General features: G+C 34.9%; 1 protein-coding gene across 5 annotated transcripts in view; it reads left to right on the top strand.

Annotated features, from left to right (window-relative positions):
• The window catches only part of BBS9 (Bardet-Biedl syndrome 9), a 309,787-nt gene that overhangs the window by 15,396 nt on the left and 267,470 nt on the right, over nucleotides 1–26,921 (top strand). For 4 of the 5 annotated variants that reach the window (XM_086742981.1, XM_086742982.1, XM_086742980.1 and 1 more), the window contains 4 exons: nucleotides 16,832–17,006; nucleotides 18,868–18,952; nucleotides 20,751–20,934; nucleotides 21,941–22,070. In XM_086742981.1, the coding sequence (XP_086599107.1) occupies nucleotides 16,832–17,006; nucleotides 18,868–18,952; nucleotides 20,751–20,934; nucleotides 21,941–22,070 (574 nt within the window). The remainder of the gene's footprint in view (nucleotides 1–16,831; nucleotides 17,007–18,867; nucleotides 18,953–20,750; nucleotides 20,935–21,940; nucleotides 22,071–26,921) is intronic. The other variant, XM_086742983.1, reaches the window with a different exon arrangement.

Genomic DNA, 26,921 nt, shown 5'->3' with positions numbered 1-26,921 from the left:
AAAGTAAATGGAAAAAAACTGCAAAGATTAAAATACAAATCAAGCACAGGGTAGGCAGAGTTAATTGTGACTTAAAACTTTAAATATCTGTGGTGAAGCAAAGGGTTACAATACAGAGCTTTGCATGTCTTTACTGCTTTAACTTTATGTTTGTTCCTTGCTGTTTCTGAGCACTGGTGCTAAATTGAAAACATGAAACTATCAAGAAGTGACATATGAAGATCAGATAATCATTTTATATTTTAAAAATTCTGTATTGTTAGCCCAGACTTTAAAATATTGAACTTAATTTTTAAATAATTGCCTTTCTTATGTAGCATTCATCTACTTTTCATATTTCTAGACTCTCAGAGCTGTAAGCTGAGTTTGTCCTGCAATGCTCTGATTCTAGCATATGAGTTTTTTTTAGAAAGGATAATTCATTATAAAACTATGAGTTAGTAGTGCTTAACACTGATTTTCAACCAAGTGAACTCTTAAACTAGCCACAGAATGTCACAGCCCTTAAGTAATGAACAGATTGTACAGTCTTCATGTTTTACTTCAGATACAAAATTTAAATAACTTTGAGGTGACTCTCTACTGTAAGCTCTTTTGATTTATTTTTTGTTTTTAAAGAAAATGAAGATAAAAACCATACACTTTTATGATTTTTATTGCACCCTTACCTATGGTGAGGACTCAACTCTACAAAAATTTTACTTTATATAAACCTATTTCATCACATAATTTTTATAAGTTTAGATTATACTATCATGGTATCATGCAATTATGCCACCAGAGATTGCTATGGTAACAATTTAACTTTCATTAATGAAGTCAGGTTTGCTGATAGCTTGTGATATCTTGGAAAGTATTTTCTGTTTTCACATCTGTGGTATGTCTTTCTGGGTCTTTATAACATACTGAGTCAAGTACTAAGTTACTGGATAAGATTGTGTTAAAGAACCTGACCAATTTATAATAGCAAGAATATAGTTTGCATAACTCTGGTTTATATTTTTGTTTGGGACAGGAGTAAGAAAGTTGTTGAGCATCTTAAACTTGTTTAGAATTTTTGGTCACCCAAATGCGAAGGTCTCTCATTATTACCCTGTCTATCAAAGATCTGAGTGGAGTTTCTCTGATGTGGGTGATGATGTACTTATGCTTCTGCGGTTGCTGTGTGCTGCAGAGGCAGCTTTGCTAGTTTTAAAACTGTGTGTTTACTAGACACAGCATGGGATGTGCTGGTTTAGAACTCTAGTTTGTATGCTGAACAGCATCTCTCAAATGCTTTCTGTGAAGTATCAAAATTTTTAAGGACAAGTAAATAACATAGTTTAAAATGTTGTACTGGGCTGATAAACCCAAAGTGATGGAACTTCGTTTGGCTGATTGAAAGTCACTACTGATGGAAAGCTTCTGATAAATGAGTTGCATGTTTTGACATTGTTAAAATAATGGAATGGAGTGAAGCAAGTGAATTAGATACAGTATTTTAGTTAAGAATTCCTTTCTTATTCTTTTTTGTGCAGCCATATACCACCATTTCAGTTCTTAAAGCATAAATCTGATATTAATCTAGAAATAGTGAAGTCTTATTAAGCAAAATTCTACATATTACTTAATAAAAGTTAAAACAAATGTTTATTGAAAAACAGTGAGAATATTTTTTTTTCTTTTGTTGGCTCTGTAGTGGTTAGATTTTGAGCCAGTATTGTTAAATTGTGTGATTGACATAATTTAATCATAGTTTTGTTCCATTCTTAATTTTTTTTTGGTTTATGGTTCTACCAAAATCATGTAGCTCTAACTCTTTTAATTAAAATAATGCTGAATTTGATATGTTCTAACTGTGCAGGAATTTTGGTTAATCTGTTTACCAGTGTTGGCTTCAATTATATGAAACAATAGCAGTGAACCATTCTTCTGGTAATATTAAAACTTCTTATAGACGGGTAGTCATTCGAGAAAGTTGAGATAATTATCAGCTGTTTATTTAAGAATCTCAGGAACTTGCATATTGGTACAGTAGGAGATTTGCAGAAAACTGGCATTAAGCAAAACTAATTTTTGACTCGGTTCAGAAAATTCATATTACTTCATAATTAATTATTATAGCTTTTTTATAATGTAACATTTAGATAATTAGCAGTGAAGTTATCTTAATTTTGTACCTATAATATATAGAAATAAACTGTGTCCTGTGCCTTTACTTTTTATTGTTCACATTGAGAGTATTTAGACATGACGTGTTGTCCTGGCCTTAGAGAGATCTGAGAAAGAGACACTAACATGGAAAATCGCTCTTATTTCCTACATTACCAGTTTCTATTGAATGGATTACAACTCAGCTAGCTTATAGCCAGCCATTTGCTTAAGTCTTTCTATATCTTGAGAAACAGTCAATATACTACTTGTGCCTGGCTGTTCTTAAAAAGAGAGATTTACTGATGTGGAGCCTGCTTATAAGAGATGGTGGTATTATGCTCTTATGTAGTGAAAGAAAATTGCCCCTACTACTGCTTTGAAAGAGTGTGCAGATCTGGCCACAATTTCATCCTTTGCCTTGTTTGCCTTGAGTCAGATATGGCTTATGTTTGAGGAAAGTATATGCAATAAATTCTGCTGAAATGATACAAAGGATGGAGAAGTGATTTAAAGTAAAAACAGAACCACTATTACTTGAAGCTTAGATAGCTTTACAGATTATCACAAAAATTTCCTGTAGTCACTTGTACATTAGACTGAATGGTGGGCAGGATAGTAGCTCATATGAACAAACAGCAGCCTGTAAGGAGTGGATACTAAAATTTTGCACTTTGGGAACTGGAGCATAAAGCGTAGGTTTCCTGAGCTACTATCTGAAATGCTTAGAAAGTGTATGATGATCACATGCTGTAATAGGAAGATAACCTTTCCTAGGTGAGAGTTGAGTTCTGTGATTGTTCTCTAGGGTGTATATGGTACATTAAGGTGAGTGTATGAACATTCTCAACACTTCCAATTTCCTTTTCCATTTATGTTATTAAGATTTTGCCTTCAACTTAAGAACTAAAGAAACAGCGTATTGATAGCTTTCCAGTGGGACACACAAGGTATTGGGTTGCTCTTGAGTAAAATACTAATTTTATTTAGTGACAGAGAGAAGGCATGGTTTAAAAACCTTGCTTTCTTAGTTGCTGAGTTATTTTTGAATGGTGTTGATTTATAGATAATGGCTTTTTATTTTCACTGCAAAAGCAATATTATTGTTTTGTGCGATTCCACAAAATATATTTATCTGATAGTTAAATATCAGTGAATTCTCTTAGAATCATAGAATCATAGAATGGTTAGGGTTGGAAGGGACCTTCAAAGGTCATCTAGTCCAACCCCCCTGCAATCCCCAACTAGATCAGGTTGCTCAGAGCCTCATCCAGCCTGGCCTTGAATGTTTACAGGGAAACGTTCCTCTTCAAATAAGTTGATAAATTATTTAGAATTGAATACTCCTAATAATGCACAGGTTTTGGAATTTATTTTTTAATCCGAAAGCTGAATGCCTTAAGTTGTCTTCCAGAGTAGTTCAGATTTATTTGAAGTTGTTCAATGGATACTGTACTAATAAAAGGAAATAATAAAACAATAGCGAAGGGAAGGAAAAAAGAAAATACAGCTTTGACATGAAAAAGTTACAAGCAAAAAAGTGTGAAAATACCTTGACCCTATCTTTTTCTCAGCAAATGGCCTTGAATTCATTTTACTTTTATTACAGCACTGGCCTAGAGGCAAAGTATCTTTGAGTGTTACAACAAAGAGGGTGCTGTACAGAGGAATTTTTTTAATGAAATGCAACATATGTGTAAACCATGCAACCTTGTAACAGGAAACTTTGTAAGAAGGGTAGACTGCGCTTAACTTTTCCACAATTTTGCAAGAATGAATTTTATTAGGTGTTAGTCAGAAAAAAATTATCAGCTGAGTTTTATGCTGTAAGGTTAAATGATTCTTATGACTATGTTTAAATACATCAGCAGTATAAATTTGGACTTTGATTTATTGGCTATTTCTGTTAAGGAGCAGAATGTTTAACTGTTACCTTTCTGTTAAATTGCTTCTGGATAAGGACAGATTGTTTGAAAGGCTTGATCCTCTTGAGTTTTTTCAAGGAACAGATCTGCTGATGACTACTTCTAAATGATTTCTCATGTAACTTTGGAAACTTGTTAGTGTTTTTTTTAAGAAATGGAGTTAGAACCTCTTCTCTAAATTGAACATGTGAATGGAAAAATAATCAAGGAAAACAGTCTCTGGATCTCTTGTCATGTGTTTCCTTTCACCTTCCTCAACTTTTCTTAACAGATCATAGCCTAACTGAAGTAAAAACTCCCATTGCCTTCAGTATGCTGGAACTTTGCTTAAGTTATTGGTAGCTGTATCATTTAATCACTATAATTAAAATGAAGTAAAACCAATTGTAGAAATATGTAACCTTGGAAACAGTTGTATATATAAATGAAAGATTTGTTTTTCAAAACTTTGTTAGATTCTATGTGATACTTTTTCTAATTTCTTTTGTTAACGTATGGTATCCAAATGTGTGCAGTCATTGCACACTGGTAGTATAAAATGTTTTGTATCCTCCATGTGGGGTTATGGCTTCTGCAGTACTCTTGCCAAGAATCAGCGAGTGCCAAGCAGAACAATAATTGCCTCATATGTTTTTAATAGCGCATTTATGTTAATAATGACCCAATCTCACATTTTTCTTTTTGGTGACATACTGTTGACTCATATTTAATTCATCATCTTAATCTAATCCCCAGATTCTTCTTCTTAGTGCTAGTGCCTGCCATTCTCTGGTTTCCTGTGAGACAGTTGTCTGAGATCATATCAGATGTTTTACTTAAGTTTAGAGATGCTGTCTCTGAAGTTTAGAAATGCAGGAGATATTATTACCCTGTCTAATAAATGGTTTGGCATGATGAATTTTCTGTTACTTCAAACCTATGTACAGCTTTATTATTTACACATGTACTTTCTTTTTAAATGCTCCAGTGTTTCATGTGAATGCATTTGTATGTCAGATTTGCTGCTCCGTATTTTTTTCATCCAAAAGAATGCAGTTCTAGTTTCTAACTATTTAGTCTCTTTCATTTTCTCAAAGGATTTTTCAGAAATGTGTATATGCAGCTTTTGTTTGTTTTTCTAGTGTTCATCTGTGACTATTCTGTTACAAAAAAGTCTATAACCTATAGAAATTTATTTGGAAGGTCCCCAAACCATTGTTAGTTGCTTTTCCCAGAGAGGTGAAATGCATCTTGTACAGGTTATGATGCTTTCTACTAATTATACTTTGGGTTATTAGATTTGGTGCAAATCATTCCTATTAGAAATCACTCTACTACATCATTCAAGAGAGATTTTCTTGGAGATTTTAAGTAGTGGTGAGTAGATCTGAGTGTATCCTCCAAGCACTGAAAAGAATGCACAGCAAAGGCAATGAATACAGTTTGCCTATATCAAAAGTGAGAGGGAACAAACTAGCAAGAGGAGATAAAAATCAGTGAAAATGGGACAAGATAATGTTACTTTAGATTCATGAGAATTCTGACTTTGTGGTATCCAGATCATGGTCACAATTTGTTCTCATCCTTGTTGATAGTTTATCATTGGGAAACTTGGACAGCTATGCATATGCAGATGAATAAGATTTTTAAAAGTGTCACCAAATAACTAGAAATTGAAGAAGCTATTCATTTTATATATCCTTGTTTTATGTAGGACTGCCGTGTTTTCCCCTGTGTGGTAATGCAAGGCTTGGTCTATAAGCCTTGAGCTTACATCAATCGTAATTCCTGCTAAGTAGCAGAGCCTCTGCCTAGTGGAAGTTTAAGGGCTGGTGCTGTACAATGCTGTCATTTCAAGCGGCAAAGTTTTAAAGTTTTATGGAAAACTGGACAATTCTGAGGAGTTTTAAAAAGCAATGCAGTGCAAAAAAAAAAGTTTAGCAGACCAAAAAGAAAATTTTGAGTTATTGAACTGAAAATTCATTTTTAACACAAAATTAATCTGTAACTTTACCATGCATTGCTGTGGTTGTCTGCTCTGTTGCCCCTTGTAATAAGGTCCAGTTCTGTCCAGTTCTGGAGCCCCCAACATAAGAAGGACATGGACCAGTTGGAGAGGGTCCAGAGGAGGGCCACGAAGATGATAAGAGGGCTGGAGCACCTTTCCTATGAAGACAGGCTGAGTGAGTTGGGGCTGTTCAGCCTGGAGAAGAGTAGGCTCCGGGGAGACCTTATAGCAGTTTTCCCATACCTCAAGGGGGCCTACAGGAAAGATGGGGAGAGGCTGTTCAGTAGGGCCTGTTGTGACAGGACGAGGGGTAATGGTCTCAAAATAGAGGGAGGTAAATTTAGATTAGATATTAGGAAAAAGTTTTTTACACTGAGGGTTGTAGAACACTGGAACAGGTTGCCCAGAGAGGTGGTTGATGCCCCATCCCTAGAAACGTTCAAGGCCAGGTTGGATGAGGCTCTGAGCAATCTGATCTAGTCGGGGATGTCCCTGCTTCTTGCAGGGGGGTTGGACTAGATGACCTTTGAAGGTCCCTTCCAACCCTAACCATTCTATGATTCTAAGGTCAGATCAGATGAGAGTATTTGTAACCTGAAGAAATAATGCTGCAGCCTTGCTAAATTTTTGCATTTCTTTAACATGACTGTGTCTGATTATGAACATGGTTTAATAAAGATAAACATGAATGACCCCCCAAAATGTATTTGGTGACTATAGTGAATAAAAGAGACAAGGAAGGATTACAGCAGAAATAAAATGTATGCAGCTTCTTTTTAGTATGATGACTAATTGTAATGAAAATGTGTGTCATCTTGCTTATCTGCAAAAGTATCACAGTAATATTTTGCAAGGTTAGTGGCAAAGTAATATTTGAGTATTTTTCCAGCAGTCTTAAAATACAAGATAACAAATTGTTCCTACTTGCTAAATCTATGGCAATCTGAGATTGCCAAAAATGAAACCAATAGGGATGGGGACTTTTTTTGATAGGGACATAATTCACTGACTCAATTTGACCACAAAGTAAGAGTTAGTCCTTTCTGTATGTTGGTTACTCGCCTATGATATATATAGAGACAAATGATCTGAATGTGTAAAGTGGCTGTATTTTATTGGTGATTTTAAGGATATTTAGTCAAGCTGTTTATTTCTAATTTTAATGAGATATTTGAAACTTCTTGAAGACGTATAAATGTTCCACCTAAAATTCTGTAAAGTAAACTCCCAGTTTTGCCTCGTAAGTTTCAAACTTGTTAGACTTTGTTATAAACTTTTTTTAATGAATTCTTTGGATGTGACTTTAGTTACTCTGAAGAGCATTCTTAGTCAAATATTTTCAACAAGTCTCTTTCTCAAAAATTGGTAAAGAATCAAAGTGCTTTGGGAAATGCTTAGGAATCGTGAGATTTCTTACTCTAAGGAGACTAGAAATAGAGAAGTAAGAGAAAAGGTGGGGAAATTCACTGAATCTTAACCATGGGATTTTGTTATTCTATTTGGTTGTAAGTTTGTATGTCTGTCTTAAATGGAATTTAAAATACGGTAGATTTATTCTATGATGGTCACGTAAAATCCTACTGATAACTTTTGAAAGTACTGAAAATATTGCAAAATAAGGCCTATATTCAACTTTAATTGAGCTCAATGAAAGGTCTGCTATTGATTTGTGTTTAATTTAAAACATCCGTGTGCCTTAAATAACTATTTAGTCAAAGGCTATTGATTTGGAAGGGCAGCTGCTGACAGTACTTGTCTTTATTTTGTGGGAGGTTTACTAGTTCCGTAAAGACGTTCTATACTATTTATATAATGTATGATAGATGTATAAATTGAGATGAGGGCAGCTTGACATTGAAGAGGTTCATAGACTGGAATTTCTCCTACTTTCTTTAGAAAAAGCATATGTCAGTTTTGTAATTCCTTTATGAATGCAGGGGCTTTAAAGAAGATTTCTGCAGTTGCCAGGGCTTGAAAAGTAGTTACTCAACAAGTTAAGACAAGAAACAGAATTTAAGGAAAAAGAATTCCACTGTTTCTTCATGAGGATCATCATTCGGGCTACATTGCATACAGCCATTTTCCTGTGCACACCTAATGCTCTTTTTCAAGACCTACTCTACTTATGCTGTCTATAATTGATCTGCTGTACTGAAAAAAAGAACAACTCTGTGTGACACTGCTTTTACAGCTACCTGAACATTTTTCCTGAGACTGTTTCTTGCACTGGATAGAAACATCCACTTTTGAATGTAGGAAAAATACTTTGCTTAATATGAAGGCTGTAATAAACAAATTTTAGTAATATAATCTGTTTAGGGAGGAGACTTTACCTCTCATGTCTACACAGTTCGAAATACCAGGTTTCTTTCAGTAGGAACTTTTGTATGCTGGATGTTGCAGCTATGATACTTTCAGATCTCTGTACTTTTGTGCTCCTTTGAACCGTACTAGTGTTTTTCCTAAGGGTCCGACCACCACCTCAGGTCAATATGAGGTTTAAAGGGATCGTTCCCATGTTGCATAATTTAACTATGTCATCTTCCGTGGTAAGAGTCAGATCGAGAATAAAGGCATATATCACAGGTCTCTAAAGGATTGATTGTGAGAGTGAGGGCTGTTTGGCCTTTCAAGCTACTTTAATAGTTCAAGATTCCCTTTCCATCCAAAATCCTCCTTATGTTTTATGGCAGGCAGAAATCTGCAAGAGGTGAGGTAGAGAGAATATAGTATAATGGCTGACAGAATCAAAAAGATTATTTTTCTTACAGCAGCTCTGACTGCATGCTTTATTTTGGCTTGACCAGGGAGGCTTCTTACGGTGTGAGCTGTTGCGGAGGGAGCATCTCTTGTGTTGGGACTTGTGAACATGTTTTACTGCAATACTTAAATATCCGGAAGGGGTTAGAAAATAATTAAAGCTAACATCAGTAGAATAAGGATTTAATGTTTTTCTTAAATGCTTTCCTTAGTTTCTCTTAAATGCCTGTCCACTTCCCTACTTTTATTTCCTTCCTGTTGGAGTGATTTCAGCAGGAAAAGCACTTAGTCAATCTCAGCTGGAGCATATGTACACTGTGTGCATCGTTTGGGATGGGTACATGCATTAGCATTGAGTGATGCAGGGCATTTTTCCTTTTCCTGTTCACGTGTGTTCAATGTATTGCACTGCCTTGGTGGTGCTGTCAGATTCTCTGGCCTAGAATGAATAGCTGCAGCTGAAGTCTTGAACTTTGATCCCTTCTGTAGTAATGCAATAAGCAGCCACCAGACCACCAGGCTAGTCAATACAGAGTTCTTTCTGAATGTACACTGACATGTGCTTCCTGCTTTGGGTTAGGGAAGTAACCTAAGACTTGCCTTTTACTAGGCATACATTGTTTTAAGAACTGCCCGACATATTTTCAAATGGTTTTTCCATTAGTCAGAAGTGAGTCCTGAAGTGCTTTTCTCACAGTTGACCCAGATCTGTTTGCTTCAGCAGCTACACTCAGTAGCAAGTTGATTTCTCCAAAAGGGGTTTGAACTGGAGGACACCTCGTTCTCTGGGCTGGGAGAATTTTTTTGGGACAAATTTCAATGGTGAAGGAAAAGGAAGAGATATTTGCTTGTCTCAAGTCAGGACAGTAATTTCTGTTCCAGTGTGTGGGAATACAGTTTGTGTACATCGCTTCACTGGTCAATGCACTGTGAATTTAACTTTTCTTTTGTCAAGTTAGGAAAACATTTCCCATATATGGTGGGAGATGGTTCCTGGGTGTGTTATAAATGCCAATTTATCTTTTAATTTTATTTCATTGATGTTTCCTTCCACACAAAGTTTTTGAATATTATTTACTTTTTTTAGTAGACCTTGTTGTGATAGGACAAGAGGTAGTGGTTTTAAAATAGAGAGAGGCAGACTCAGACTGGATATAAGGAATAACTTTTTTTTTACAATGAGGGTGGTGAAGCACTGGAACAGGTTTCCCAGAGAGGTGATGGATGCCTCATCCCTGGAAACATTCAAGGCCAGGTTGGACGGGGCTCTGAGCAACCTGATCTGGTTGGAGATGTCCCTGCTTCTTGCAGGTGGGTTGGACTAGATGACCAACTATTACCAGCCGAAACTATTCTATGTTTATAATATCATTGAAGGCAGTAAAGTTGTGTCTGCTGATGTCTCACTAAAATCTGTAACTTTATGAAGCTTTTTCTGATTTATGCAATTTGATACTGTAGTTTTTATTGCATAATTTCACATGGTGCTCAGGCCTTGTGATTACATAATGTACTTTTTACAAAAGTTATTTGGTGCCAGAGAGGAGGCTCAGAGTAGAGGAAATCATTAACATGCAAAAAACTTGAGTACCAAAATAGCTTTAATTAGAAGCTTATTGCAAAGAGCTACCACCTGCCTCTCATTTTGGCTTTACATTAGCTCTAAAAATACGTTGTGGTTTAAAACCGTGACGTAAATGTATCCATATCATTCTAGAATAACAAAACTACAAAACAACAGTAGCTGGACTTGTGCTTAAAAGTAACACTTTCTGGCTGAGAGACATTCCTCTTGAGGCACAAGCTGCTAAAACTATGTAGAGTACACTAAGTGATTCCATCTGATCTGCAGAAAACAGTATGGGTTATATTTTCACTTTATAAATATGTCACTGGCAAAGCCAAGTGGCTGCAATAAGCTTTTTTGAAATGGACGTTTCTGGCCGAGTTTTTGGAAGACTGCATTTCTTAAAGTGAAACATAAAAACTCCATTCACTAGCTACACATTAAAAAGAAATGGCCAAAGGAAATAAGATGACCTATAAAATGTGGGAAATAAGAGTTCATACACAATTTAATTTTCTCTAATTATGCTCTACATGTAATACTGTGGATAATTGGAGTTTGATCCACTAGTACAAGCTAGTTAAAATCCAAATTTGAAAATTAGTAAGAACAATGCAAACATGATGAATAAAGTGGTAGGTATATTAAGAAGTGATGCTGTTCTTTTAAAGACAGAAGGAGTGATTACTGATTCAGTCTTAGGTGCCTGATGTATATTTGTTTCTTAAGACAGTATGGTTCAGTGCTGTAGTTTGCTTGAAGATCGCGGGAGTGATCTAAAGGACTTGTCATATTATGTCATGTCATAGTCAATCATATCACTACTGTTAAACCAGGAGATATTTTAACAATTATATTTGTATGTGATTAGGGATTATGAATGTTAAAGACTAATGCTTCCATGTCTGATATGACATGTAGCTTCATATATATTGCAGAAGGTGCTATAGATTTTCTATTCATAATTTCAATGATGTAATGAAATTGGTAAGATTAAGATTGATATTCATAATATACATAAGAGCAGTAGCTATTACTACTTGTTACTTAAGCAGTAACACCTCAGTATCTCTACTGACCTTTACTTTTTTCTGTGATTTGAATTGTAATATAGCTAATAGATTATCACTGCGTATGAATTATATCTGCTGCAGTGTTTGTCTTTTAAATGTCATCAGAAGAATAGAAATTAACAACTAAGTTGTGTATTTTAAACAAACTTAAACCTTGAAGGTTGTAGTCAGAAGCTGTCTAAAAGATGGCTTTCTTAGTACCATCAGTATAACCAGAAGTACCTGAATTTTAATTCTATTAAAAATATGTAAGATTTCTGTGTTAGTAAGGGCATTCACTGTATAATTAAGTGTCTTTTATGATATATAGAGTAGTGTTTAGAACTTTCAAAACAGTAGAATAGCAGCATGGCAAAAATGTAAACATAATTACTGTTACAGTGTTTTAGTGACTTAGATTATTTAATGTACAATTTTATTTCATTTTTTCTATTCCCCCCCCTCGATTTTATCTATATCTTTCTAAGGAAGAAAAGATGAAAAATAAGAAGCCTTAAGAAGGGAACTACAAAGGCGTTCTACTACTGTGCCTTTAAAAAAGGTTTTTCAAGCTGATGTCTGTAATCTTTTTGTCTTCAGGTTTCGGGTACCGGGAGTTCCACTGAAGCTAGACATTAAAAGTTAAGGTTCTGGAAACAGCAGTGTTCTTCTGTAGCACACTGCTGATGGTAGGACAATTCATAGAAAACTGTGGAAGGGGAGTTGCAGACTCTCTATACCCGAACTTACAGGGTTATATTCTTGATAAAGGTGTAAAATAGAAATGGAACTGCACAGTTAGCTGAAGTGAAGTGTTGAGAGTGCTTTCAGTATGCGTTTAAATGCTAAATGTGAACATATGTGATTTTGAGGTAACAGATGTAGAATAACTGTGGTCACATCGACACTGAGGTTATGAAGCACTGTTTTCTTGCAAGCCAAATAAAAATGCCACTAGTTATGTCTCGTAGCCAATAGCTATACTTTAAGATAACTGTACCTAAGAGATTGTGGTGGCAACCAGTGGGCAAGCACCTTTTACTAGTTATCAATGTTCGTACAAATTTCTCAGAATACTTTTACTGGTTACTCATAATTTAATACAGCTGGCTAACTTATACTTTTTCTAGACTGTATCAGCGATGTGATAATAATGTCAGCAACTGTTGGGAAGTGGAAGTGCTGTCATTAACATTGATAGCATACCAGTGCAAAACATCTCAAGTTTCTCTAATGTTTTCTACTGTTTGCTGATCCGGAGTATGTGATAGCACTAAATCCTGTGGAATTTTACAGCCTAGAAGAACAGATATGTACAATAGTGCCTTGGAGTAGGTCACAGATGAAAGATAGAATGCCTTCTTTGAATGCCTTATTTGAATGATTCTTCACTTGACATCATCGAGTCCAATCTCACTTCCCAAGCATGTTGAGCTGGAAGTTGCCCAGGATTATGTTCAGTTGTGTTTTCAGTATGTCCACAGAAGGACATTCCACAACCTTACTGGACAATGGGTTCCAGTGTTTGAAAACCTTCACAGTGAAAAAAAAAAAAAAAATCTTTCTTCAGATAGAATTTCATGTGATTAAAGTTTGCTCCTGTTGACTCTTGTCCTGTAACTGGATGCCACAGTTCCTGGGTGCACCAGTTCCTTAATAATCTGTGTGGCCCTTTGCTGGACATGCTGTGGTATGTCCCTAGGTTTTTATTTGTGCTGGGGAGCCCAGAACTGCACTTGGTGCTCTGGATGTGGCCTCACCAACGCTGAGTAGATGGGAAGGATTGCTTCCTTCAGCTTCCTGGTGATGCTCTTCCTAATGCAGGAAGGCTTCCTGTTGGCTGCCTTTGCTGCAAGGGTGCATTGCTGGCTCATGATATAACTTGTCCAGGAGGAGTTGAGGTTTTTCTCTGCAGAGCTGTTTTCCACCTGGTTAGCCCCCAGTGTGTACTGATGCCTGAGGTTATTCCTTCCTGGGGCAGCACTTTGCATTTGCCTTTGAACTTCATTACATTCAAGTCTGTCTACTTCTCCAACCTGTTGAGGTCCCTCTGACTGGCAGCACACCTTCTGAGCTTGGCAGTTTAACCGGTCTTCAGTCCACCTCATTGTCCACTTATGTAGCCTGGACTTCATCAGCTTATATATGTGGATACTATGGGAGGTATTAGATTGATTTCACTCATTTATCTACTGACAGCCTTAGTGTGCTTCAAGTGATACTCTTTGAACTTGTATAGTCGCTACAATTCTTCTATGAATACATTCTTTTGCTTTTTTTTTGTTTACAGTAATGAGTGTCAACTGTTAGTGATGAAAAGCAGGACATTCAGAATTGTAGGAACCTTTATTAAATAACTTTCAAATTCACATATGCATCTTTAATTTTTAATTGAAACCTATAAGGTTTCATTATTTATAGATCACTGTCACTAATTTCTGAATCATATGTTAGTAAAGTCATTGCAGTGTTCTTGGCTAGGACTTCAGAGGCTCAGTATAAGCATCCAACCAAATGTTCATTGCGACTATGATCAGTAGTTGCTGTAACCTCTTGAAGAGCACATATTTCAGCTGCAGAATGTCAGCTACAAGTTAGGAATAAATCAAACAATTCTGGAATCTGTCCTATGAAGATGGGTAAATGCTTCTTAAAGACTTAAAGCTGCTTTATACAAATTTCAGAGGAAACATACTAGTTATACACATTTAAGAGGTGTATGTATATATGCATATCTAATGTATTTGTGTACTGTAGAATGTTTCTGATTTTATAAACAATAAATTATAAGATTGAACAGAAGCCCTAGATCCAGCTTTATAATTTAAAAAGTCTGTGTAGAAAATCCTAGGAAAATCATAGCTCTAAAACAATTGGTCTGTTTAGAAAATGCTTTTGGGGACCTATGTCAACCCCATAATTCTCTCAAAATGATTGCATTTAGTCACAGGAAACATTTCTTTATTGACTTTTGCTGTTAACAGAGGTAAAGAATTTACATTTCCTAGACAGATGTATGACTTTATTCTGCACACAGAAGAGGAAACGTTTCAAATATTTGAAGTTTCCAGTGCAGTGGTGCAAACTTCAGAATGTTATAGATTAGACTTCTGAGATTTAAATCATCAAATTGAAGTTGCTAGTGACAAGTGGTCACTGATTTAATGAGCTGCTATTAAGATGGTATATTTAAATTTTCTCACTTGCAGTAGTAGAAAAAAAGCAAAAATACATTGGTTTGACTTCAGTATCAGGCAAAATCTCAGTCTGACTGCTTTTGAACAGTACTTTAATGATCTCCATGTTGAATTGCTTTTGTATAACATGTTGGTTTATTAGTACAGATTCTGACGTTTTTCAGCTTAAGAAGATGAGTTTTCATTGTTTCTCAGCTAAGTTTCTCCTCAAAGCCACCAAGGATTCTTGATTAATGGAGTACTTCTCTCATGTTTAATAAGGAGTAAGGGATTTTTCTAATGTTGAATACAATTATTTTCTATCTTTTAATTTATGAATTTGTCAATTGGAAATGCAATTCTTACCTTGCTAAACCAAAATTTAAGTATTTGCTGTTGTCAGTTAATGTTATCCCTCAAAATGGATGCACTTTAGGAGTTTTCAAACAGGCAAAACCAACAGAACTGCATAAATAAGAATGACCTTTAAGGTTTTTGGAAAAGATCTATGTAGAACATAAGAGAAGAAATGGGTGTTGTGATTATGTACTTGAAATGCCATCAATATTCCTGAAATTACAGTGTTGAAATTGTTTTGCAGTTCTATGTATATAATTATTGGTGTGAAGGATTGAAGTATTTTAACTTTCTCACTGGAGACTGAGAGATTCAACTTTGCTTCTACGAAATGAACGTGAATTCCGCTTCCAAATGTCCTTCCTATCAAGTGGTTGATACTTGCAACAGGGTTTATAGAACATGCAGTGAAATATGTGCAGACTCTGGAAAGAAGGATGGGAGAACTTGATTTTTAGAAAATGGGAACATTTGAAAAAAGAGGTGAGAGAGGGCAAGTGGAAAGGACCCAGCTGCTTTACCTTACTTTTGTTTTTTTTCTATTCTTAGCCTAAGCTAAATTTTTGTTGTATGTTTTAATCACAAGGACAAGTAACACATGATGTACTGCTGACCTGTTACACTACTATTTCTTTTTAAGTAGTTAAAGTTTCTATGAAGAATTACAGTGGAGATGAACAATGTTTTGCACTGTACTTTACATTTGTTGCTTTTTCAGGTACTGAATATCTCTTTGATCTTTGTTACTGTTATCTAAGTGTAAGAATGAAGTTTTAGTCTATTTTTGTTTTGCTTCACCTTCCTATGTTACAAAAGGGTTGTTAAAGGATTGAGAATGGAGCTTAGTGAACAATTGATTTGGGTCCTCCATGCATATAGAGTAATTCCTGAGACACAATGAAGTATTTTAATGGAGGTGAATGGACATTTTGTATTACAAGTATTTCATGTTGTTTGCCAGATAGGGGCTTATCTCTGAATTCAGGAGAGATATGTCTATCAACTTCAGAAGATGTTTGTCTTACTATTATAGCTCTCTCTTTGAATGCATGCAAAATATTGTTTGTGTGAATTGTTACCCTTGCATATGAAATGCAAACTGCATAATCAGCTTTTGACCTCAGAAGTCTTAAAAATGAGACTTTGAATTTACATTGGTGTACTTGAGGCATGACAAGTTATGTCCTAAGTCATGTCTTCAGGCTGCTGAGTAATGGACGAGACTTGAAGTAATTTACTCCAAGCTGATTTTTTTTAATTTGATTTTTATTTTTTCATTTTTATTTTTTTTTAGTCTTATTGGTAACACTGAGTAAGCCTCTTTTTTTTAATCTCCTGGAAGACAGAAAATGTGAATGCAAAATTCAGACAGAAAATGTGGAAAGCATTACAATTGTATTATTTTCACAACAATATATGTTTGTAGGTCTTTCTGTTATGTTGCTTAAGTAGACTTGAAAGAGTAGAATAGGTTATTTTTAAACCACAGTTATGATTGCTTGTAAGGTATAGAGGCATTTAAGAACCAGAATAATTTGGAGTTTTGAGAGTATTGAAACATTTTAAACTGAAATTGTACTAGTTATATCTTTAAAAATTTTGATTTGAAATAAAATATCTAACTTTTTTTGCTCTTCATAAATTCTGAATATTATTCCCCCCAAAAATGTAGTTTCTTTATTTTAGTAAGTAAGCTTTTATTGAGGTTGGAGTATTTACTGTTCTTCCTCATAGTAAACACTCATGTAAATTAAAATGAACCTTTTTTTTAGAATTACTTATGAGTACAATTTTAATTTAGTAACAACTTTAAGATTAAAGCTGTATAAATAACATTGCTTGGTTTCCTTTATATTTCTTTATTTTGCTTTCCCTAGGTCGAGATTTGATATGCATACAGTCCATGGATGGGATGCTCATGTTGTTTGAACAGGAAAGCTATGCTTTTGGCCGTTTTTTACCTGGTTTTCTTCTGCCTGGTCCCTTGACTTACAGCTCTCGGACGGATTCTTTCATTACAGTGTCTTCTTGTCGACAGGTTGAGAGTTACAAGTATGTGTTAATATTCAGTAACTACAGCATATTTTTGGTGCTATCATTCAGTATGTAAAAAGATTAAAAGTAATCATGTCCAGTTTTTATTGCCTTTACTAATATTGTATCCCAAAGCAGGTGATAGGTTGTTACAGAAAAGAAGAAAAATATGATGTGGAAAAAAGGAAATGTATGAGAGGAAGTTAAATTGGACTACTAAGGAGGAATGTAAAACATGTGGGCATGCAAGGGATGGGACTGAGAAGATGTAAGCTTGGCTAAAACGTCTGCTGGCAGAAGGTCTGAATAACAAGGACTTCCAGAGGTAGCTCAGATGTAAAAAGGTAGATCTAGGAAATTGACCCACTATTGAAAGGGTTGGACAACTTCAACAAAGGCATGAAAAGACCAAGGACCTTAATGCTTGCTTCGCCTCATCTTTTCTCTGTTAAAACTGACAAGGTCTGCTCTTATGCTTTTCAAATCTGCGTGCCTAGCAGTAAATTGAGATGGTGTGGTGTTTGGGGCAGATCTACTCTCCCAAGATTAGAAAAAGAACTAAAAAATGAATGGAAAAAATTACAGAGCTGTCAGCCTTACAGAGTAGTAGTTATCCACAGTTCTAACTAGCAGTCAAAGATGAATGATGTTCAGGAGCTGATAATGGAGCCAGTATTTCCTTAACATCCTCATCCTGGACAATAGGACAGAATGCATATCCTGAAATTAAAGGATATGCCAAATTGTAGGAAGTGGCTAATATAAAGAGGGTAGGGCTGCCTTTGAGAGGAATCTCATCAAGCTGGAGGAATGGGCTGACCAAGTACCTTAAGGATTTTTTTTTACAGGTAATCAAATAATATCAAAGAAAATAAGAGTGCTGCTTTTTATAGATTATGCCTTGGAAATCTAACCTGGGGATCTTTTGGATATGTTTTTTTTTTGTTTTGTTTTGTTGGTGGTTTTTTTGTTGTTGTCGTGTATTTCACTTTTGTAGGAAAATTCAGTATATTACATATTACCTAATGTGCATATGTCATAGTTCAGCCAAACTGTAATATGGTAAGACAGGGTAGTTCAGTAAGTTAGGACACCAGCAAAATTCAGGAAAGAAATAATTTCAGAAGAGTCAATGATGACAATGAGAATTGTGTAGATGTAAATGAGGATAGATAGATGTGTGGAGCTTTTATGGCAGTTGACATCTCTTGTTCTACTGTCTTCATTGCCAGTTTTTCTTAGTATAGTTGGTTGACAGTTATGAAATAATAAAAGAAACCCAACCCACAAACCTCCCATCTTTTTCTTGTTTTCCAAATAGCTTTGAAACAGATGTGCCACCTACTGGTGCCAGTTTACTGTTATCTCTTGGATTGGAACCACTTAGTTTACTTAATGGATCTGCTTGAGAGTGTAACTACTAGATATAGCAGATGATTTATTTCAGGGTAGTTTAGGACCTTTTTTAAAAAACTTAATAAGAGCAAGAAAGTTTATTCTTTTTTAGAATCCTAATTTCACAATTTTAAAATACGTTGGTTTCTTACTTCTGTTGTCTTTGTGGTCTAGATTTCTATTCTCTAATATATTCAGCTCTTGAATTTATTTTAACAACAGATAAAATCTGAATAGAATGGTTTAGTTTAATTCCTGCCTTTACACTTAACTGTTATCCTACAGTAATATTTATTTTAATGTCTTTGCTCATGGTAGTTGTGTTACAGTAGGCTTTCTAACAATCATTTTAGACTGTGCTTTTACTGTGTATGTGTAGTCATAATATAATAATTATATTTTATTTTTTACTTAATGTCTTAAGTAAGGTATTAACTACAGAGTTACATTTTATTTTTTTACTTTTTGAAACTTTCTATAACAGATACCAAGTACTGGCATTTGCGACAGATGCTGATGAAAGACAAGAAACAGAACAGCAAAAACTTAGTTCTGGAAAAAGACTTGCGGTAAAACCTGTTTATTTTACATAACCTGTATGGTACACTGCATACATGTTAAAAAGACCAATGCTAAGTAGCGAATGGAAACATTGTCTGCTGACAAAGGACTTGATCCAATTGCCATTAAAGGCAATGGAAAGACTTGAGTAGATTTATATTGAGATTTCTTTGGGGCTCAGTTGTTTGAGGTTGGGCCTTAAAACTCACTGTTGTTTTAAGGAGAGGAAAAAAAAAGATAATTGTGTATTAGAAATATTTATTTCCAAGACAGTCTTTGTAATACAGGATCTAAACTGTAATAAAAAAGATGAATAGGTACACCTGAAATATTGCTCATGTTTTTAATTTAAGTCTATTTGTTACTTTTTATTTGACTTAAAAAATTAACCTAATTCTACTTGAGGAGTCCTTTGTGTTATGAGGAAATTCAGCAGTGAAAAATGTTTCCATAAATAGTCAGTATCCTGGACTCTTTTTGTCAAAAAACTTGTGGATTTAATGATCTTCAGGAGGTACTGGTGACTAAGTTGTTTAATATTTGATCTGCCTCCTATTAAGAGGAAGAGAATTACATTCTCTGTGGTCCTGCAGGAAAATTGCTTACCTGCTAGATGTACTGCATAAAATGCTAGATTCAGCACATTTTAGGTATGACAGTAAAATATTGGAAGAGCATCTTCCTTCCAGTGGCTAATCGCAGAAAATTTTCAAACTGTAAGTCAGTCAGAATCCTATATTTTGAATTAAGAGAAGGTAAGAGTTTTTAAATAAGAAATTTGGAAGCTTCATCAGATATGCTGCAAGATAAATACATTTTTAAAATCTAAAATGAGAAACAGACGTGGAGACGAATGTAATAAGCCTGGGTTTTTTTTTTCCCCTTTGACTTTAAGATGGCACTTCCAACTTCATATATCAGATATGCCAGTGTGCTTACTAACATATTCTGTGTTCATTAAGCAAGATAATTGATGCTGCTTATATAGGAAGTGCTGACAGTTGAACTTCGATATTTTTTTAAATTTCAGAAATTCTGAATTTCTGTTTAACCAGCTTGGCAGCAGTCAAAAGCAATTTTTGCATGTGTAAATTAGGTGAAATTTCTCAGAGGAGCTGAAATAAGAAACACAATGAAATGTATCAATAAACAGTAGTATTGTTTAAAGATGTGAGGATATAGGCAAGGCATGATTTGTTAAGTAGTTGCTGCTTATATCAATCTATTTAGTTGGAAAAGTAGACAAGCTACCATATACACAAACATTCTTCAGATTGAAGGGTGTACATTAGTGACTGCAAGCATGAATATTGTCTTAGAGACCTAAAACTTTGTCTATTTTTACATTTACATGTATTGGTAGAATAAGTTGTCACTTTTTGCTCTCTAACCTTGACCTTTAATATCTAAGGTCATATCTAAGGGGCAGATTTGAATTATTCTAATGCTCTATTCTTGGATTTGGTAGCTGAATTAGAAAGAAAGAGTTTTCATTTTGAATAGGATGTGTAATGTGTATTTTAAAATGTAAGTACACGTAAGTGAACTGCATAGCCGACTATTCATGACTGCTTCAAAAAGTGTATGGTGTTTTTGCCTCTTTAGTCACAATAAGTAAAGTCACCAACTCCCTTCAAAATAAGAGGACAACTAATATTTTCTCATTTAGAAAAAGACCTTGATTTTGCTTTTCTATCTATGTTACTGATATTTATATAACTTGATGTGTTCTGAGCCATCTCTATAAGTTTTGTCTTTAATATGCAACTGTCAACTGATTTCTGGAGCATGTTTTTTCTTTTGAAGGTGGATTGGGTTTTAAACATTGGAGAGCAAGCACTGGATATATGCGTTGTCTCCTTTAATCAGGCAGTTTCTTCTGTTTTTGTGCTTGGTGAGAGAAACTTCTTTTGCCTTAAGGATAATGGGCAAATTCGATTCATGAAAAAGCTTGATTACAGTCCAAGTTGCTTCGTTCCTTATTGTTCAGGTTTGTAAAAGGAAAACTCAACTTAACTTTAGCTTGATTACTTTTACAACTAAGAACGTTTTTTTTCCTGATAAATAAATAAATAAGACTTGTAGAAAATCTGTGGAATAGGAGCTCTCTTTTTGGATGAACCAGGCTTATTTTCAAGTGTTACTTAGTGTGAAGTGTCATAATTTTCAGAATCTAAATAGATATTTTTCTCATCACCAAGTTAAGATACTTGTCTAGTGTTTGAGTGAGTTTGTCCTAGATACAAAAGCAACAAACATGGAAGAATGAGAGGTTTTGGAATAGTAAACTAGTGTTTGAGGACCTTCTGTCACTTACTGATTAAAAAAAAAATAAATAAATCAAAGTTTACTGTTAGGACATGAAACTAATTTTCTACATTGTATGGAAACAACTTGGTTGGATGCTACTACAGAACTACAGATTCTTAATACCTATTCTATATTAATGTTTCAAAAACTCCCTGATAAGTTTTTGACACCATGTCTTATTTTAGACTTAAAATATAATTTTAGACTTTACAAATATGATCTTAACAATCTTCATGCTTTATACTTTCTGATTTAAATTATACCATAAATAAAACCTGTAACTTTTTAATCAGTATTCACAGGTCAACGAATTCATGAAGAGTCTAAGCAGCTAATATTTAACCAATGTATATTTTGTCATATCTATCCTGGCATGCCAACACAGCAGTTACGAATCTTTGTTAGTCATGTTTTAAATTACCAAACATGGCTAGCGAGAGCCTTGGAAAGTTATGGCATGTGTTGTGTAGTTAACAATTGAAATTGGTATTCATATTTAATCACATATATCCTTGGTTGTTGTTGATGTAACTTTCATGACTTTTGACACTTTAATTATGCTAAATTCATTTATAACAAGTAATGGTTTAAAAGGAAAAGAAATATAGTGTAGTGATTTAAGCCTCAAAGAAGAGTACTGGCTTTTGAAAATCTTTCATCCTAAACTGGTTTTATATCTTTAACAGTGAAAGAAGGAACAATAAACACTCTAGTTGGAAACCATAATAAAATGTTGAATGTTTATGAAGATGTTACACTGAAATGGGCCACTCAGCTTCCCCACGTTCCTGTATCAGTAAAAGTAGCGAATCTACAGTAAGTAACTTGTTAAAGTTTATTCTTTTTTGCAGACATTTCCAGTTGTGAAATTTGCTTGTGGATCATAACAAGCAGTTCTGAGGTATGCAGGAAATAAGGTGACTTGTGAAAGGAAAATTCAAAGTGTTTTTTCCTTGTTTTATGAAATATTAATTTCATTCATGGGCATACTGTTTATTCTCGAATACTAGAATTGCTGTACTATGCTTTAGATTTTCTGTTTTTCTTGAGTGAAGGTAGAACTTGGGGTCTTGTACCTCCAGTAGCATAGTTTCTTCTTTAAAAGAATGAAAAATTAAGCTTTGCAATCTGGTAAGATCCTTTCCTGAAACAGGAAATTAGAGAATCTCACTGAAAATCTGTTCTTCATTAAGCATTTAAGAGCATATGAATTCCAGAGATGATTTGTTGGAATAGATTATTCAACTCCAATGTTAAACTGTGGAAATTAAGGAACAGTTTACATTGCTTAAAATGGCACTGCAACAGACTGAAATGTTTGTAAAATACATGTAAGATAGGTCAGGTGGTAACTGATTGGGTAGGAGATCGAGTGTATAGAAATTATGACATATGGATAACTTGTGCTGAGTCTGTCACTGAAGTGATAAGCAAACTACAGAAAAGTTCAGGTAGTGTTTTTACAGTCCAACTTATGTCTGTACTGTATGCCACCAGAGCAGTGGGTGGGTGCTGGCTGCCCAGTGCCAGTGAGCATACGGGATGCAGTAGGAGCGTCCTTGTCAGGTAGATTACTTCTGATCCCCAGCAGGCTTGTGGCTGCTGTGCCAGTATATACTGAATTGTTGAATACTTGATCGTAAGTCATGTGTTTTATCTCATAACAGATGAAAATGCAGCATCTGACTAACTACCTTTACTGACTTGTGCAGAGTAATCTGAGAGATGTTTGTGTTTTGTTGGTACTAATGGTTACCTCATGATTTTTTAATAAGTTGTAATTTAAATTTTTTTTTAGACTCTCTGGAGAGAGATGTGGTGGCTTTCATCCAACAGGCCTTACAAGTAAAATATAATGAAGAGTCTCAGTGGGCTAGTTAGTATAAACCAAAAGTTAATTATGCAGGATATGACAGTACAGCTTTTGACGTTTGGAAAAAATATTTGTGTCAGAAAAAAAATTTGAAAAAGGCATTGATTTTTACAACAGCAGATTGTACATACAAGTATTTGTTTGGAAACTCGTATTATTGAACCATCTGTTTCAATAATGCCTCTAAGAAGTTTATGCAGATTCTGCCTATTCCATGTGACATTAACGCTCTGTAGTTTGATCTTAGTAGGAATTTTGACAGCCTACTAATTTGTCCCAGATCATTTTGCTGGTTAGATTCAGAATTCCCATAGATCTCCTAATGCTAGAGTTTGGTTTAGGGTTTTGTTTTGTAGAGGGTGGAGAGACAGCAATCTCTTTATATAGACCTCTTTATAAAGGTACTAATAAATGAAGGAATGTCTGTGTGTCTAGAGCCGATGGCCTGAAAGGCAGGGAGAAATCTAGGGCATACATGTTTCACAGCTATGATTCTTCTGGCTTTCTGTTTAAAAATATGCAGTATTCTTTTACCTCTTTCTGACATTAAAAATAAAGATGAGCTAAACAGCAAAAACTGTAGTGAAGTGTATAGAGGTAGTAATTTGCCTTAAACAAAATAATTTATTTCTTTAAAATAAAATAACTTGAAAAACTGTAGTGAAGTGTATAGAGGTAGTAATTTGCCTTAAACAAAATAATTTATTTCTTTAAAATAAAATAACTTGAAAAGGAATTATTTGACTCAATGTGATAATGATCTTCTAATAGCCTACTCAGAGGCCTCAGTTGCAGTTGGGGCCTCTGGGCACTACTGTAGCATAAATAATACTAAGTACTTTAATAAGCATAGAGTTGTTAATCCTACACTGCTGAGAGGTTGAAGTGCCTTAAATATGACGTATGTCAATTAATTACTTTCACATCCTTTCCACTTTTATTGTAAAAATACTTACAAAGTAAATGGAGTGTTCTGAAGTTGTCTCTACAGATAGTGTATGTTCATCTGTATTTTCTTGTTGACATATTGTCTATTACTTCTAGTATGTGACTGACTTGCTGGGTAAGAAGAGTATTATTAGAAGCTGTTTTGTGTAAATCCCCTTGGGATAGAGGTAGTGATTGCCTCATAAAGGCAGTCATATACTTTATCCTGTAATCTTGATAGTCTGCTTCTAAGATCGACTGTTCAAGTGCTTCACTTTGGAGAATTCCAACACAATAACTTATGTTTCTAGTGTGTGCCCCTCCTTATTCTTTATGAATTGATCTTTCCTCTTAGAATAATGTGAAATGCAGTATTTCCCTATTCCAATACCAGTATGTAAGTAATGATAGTAACATACTACAACATTTGAGACTAAATTCCCGCATAAACTGCTTGCTTTCCATCACATTTTCAGAAACCTACAAGGAAAAATAGAATAAAATCTAAGCGGTTATAACATTTTTGGTGATGTGTCTCTGCACTCTAAAGTGATGTGTTTTTAAGCTGTTGAAGTACACTTTGGCCTTCTGTTAAAAGCTGAGTATTCTCTGTCAGGAAATTGAAAATTTCCTATGAAAGCTTGTGATTAGAAACTTGAACTACTCTATAACTGTGATCACTGAACTGGAAGTTCAATTCTGTTCATTGTTACAGAAGTTTCTCCCTTATTTTGTTAGAAGTTTATCTTCTGGTTCTGTTAATGTACAGTAGTTACTAACTGCTTATGACATTGTTTTAATGTCAAGGGGACTCCTACATGCTTAAGACTGCCTGAATTGTTTCAGAAGTATAACCACTTGCATTGATTATTTGGATTAATTTAAACTGCTTGGGACTGTATTTCAGCACAAATTCATCTTCCAGTTGATAAGCCTATTTGGACACTTAAATTTTTGCATGTCCTGGGTTGTCATCCTTAAAGTTATGACTGTACTTCACTGAAGGTGAAACTCTTCTGCCTGAGTTCATTAAAAAACCCCAAACAATCCCCCCAAAAAAACAACTAAAAACCCTCTTCTAGAGTGGTTTGAAGAGAAACTGTCCATACGCTGCAGTTAGAACAGTTGAAATCTGGGAAGTTACACAAGGGAATTACAATAATTCCTACTTGGCTCAAATTTTCAGTGTTGAAATGGTAATTATGAGCAGCAGCGTTTGCTTGGTATCTACCATAATTATATAAATATCTTCTTAGCATTGACTTCAAAGTCCATTCCTTTTTTCTTGCCCTTTGTTTTCCATTTTTCTGTTTCACCAGAGACCTCTTTTCTAAGACCTTCCTTGTACCTCCACATCTCCTTCGCAAAGGAAATTTCTTAAGCAGTATCTCTTATGTTCATGGATTATCAGTTCTATGAATCTATGATGCTTCTTGAGATGTATTGTATTTCCCTCTCTCTCTCCCTGTCCCCCTGCCCCCTCTTATAATTGTGTAGGGAGCAAGCTCGTAGTAATGTGGTTCCTATGTAGTTCCTATTAGCTAAGGTGCCTCATATGAAAGTAATTTTTTTTTTCCTGTTGGCAGGGATTTGAGCCTGTAAAGGCAAGTGACTTAGTACTCACCCACGAAAAAGGTGAGTTATGTTTGTCTGAATCGTCTGAAATAACTTGTTCGGAAAGTAGCAGAAAGTAACTTTTTAAGGGCCTGTCAGAAGTCATTTGCTTTTCTGTGCCTGAATTACCCTATCTCTGTATGCTTGACCATAAAAGGTCCTTGGACTAGAGTAAAATACTCAGACAACTACTTTTCTGTTTATCTGACACTAACTCCCTTGGTGAAGCTGTTCCTAAGAGTACCATGTTTTAATGGATGACTGATTGCTCTAAGTAGTACTCTGACCTGGCTGGCCTGAAACTAGAACATTATGTTAACGTGCATTCAGTCTGAAGCAAAATAGCTTGTGTTGCTAGCCTCAGGGATGTTTCCATCACAAACATCTGAAATGCCACTGTGAATTGAGTTAAAACCACATAGATAGAGCATTATAGCTTGGATGTGTTCTCACGAGCGGAATTTCTGTTTTGATCACTAACAAGTTCCAAACCTGTTTTTGCAATAGGAAAGCATGAAGGCTTTAAATCAGGGACTTTGTTTCTTCTGAACATTTTTAAAGTTCACTGGTCTTAATTTTACTACTTGGTTTTGCTTGTATGCAGCCTTCAAGTTTTATTTGATAAGCCTGTGAATGTGAAAAGGTAGCCTGACTTTTTTATTTTAAACTGAAGTAGACTGCAAACTTCCTCAAATACCTCTTTATTTTCAAATCAGTATTTCATGTTGCCCCTAATTTTGGTTCTTAGTGCTTTCAGCTGTCCTTCAAGAAATGAAGTCTGGTCCTATCTATATGGCAAAAAATGTTGATTTCATGTGGAATTTGTAAGCAGGCACAGTTCTAAGAGCAAACCAGCCTTCTCTGAGGGTTTAGGGAATGTGTTGTGAGAAAGATAATTCTTCCCTCTCTATTTAATCTACTGGAAACTCTTACTATTTTAGGCACCAGTTTATCAGTGAACTTTCTGTTTAAATGAAGGATATTTTCACCTTCAGCCACACTGCAATTTGATTAGAAATACTGCAAAGAAATAACTTTAGAGCCACCTGTGGTGCTTGTCTGTAGGTAATTGAATGCTTTGCATATGAGATGTCTCTTGCTTTTAGGAACTACATTTAGGAATTAGAATATGGGAACCAACTTTCTTTTGTATTTATATGTATGACTGTATCTGTAAGAAGGAGGACTTTTCTTCATGGAAAAAAGATTCTTGAAACAAATATCCCACAAAATGACATGTATGCCTTGTAAAA

The sequence above is a fragment of the Chlamydotis macqueenii genome, chromosome 2 (assembly GCF_036417535.1).
Source record: "Chlamydotis macqueenii isolate bChlMac1 chromosome 2, bChlMac1.mat, whole genome shotgun sequence".
In the NCBI taxonomy this organism is placed as follows: domain Eukaryota; kingdom Metazoa; phylum Chordata; class Aves; order Otidiformes; family Otididae; genus Chlamydotis; species Chlamydotis macqueenii.
Note: the sequence above shows the minus strand (reverse complement) of the source record. Positions and strands in the feature narration are given on the sequence as shown.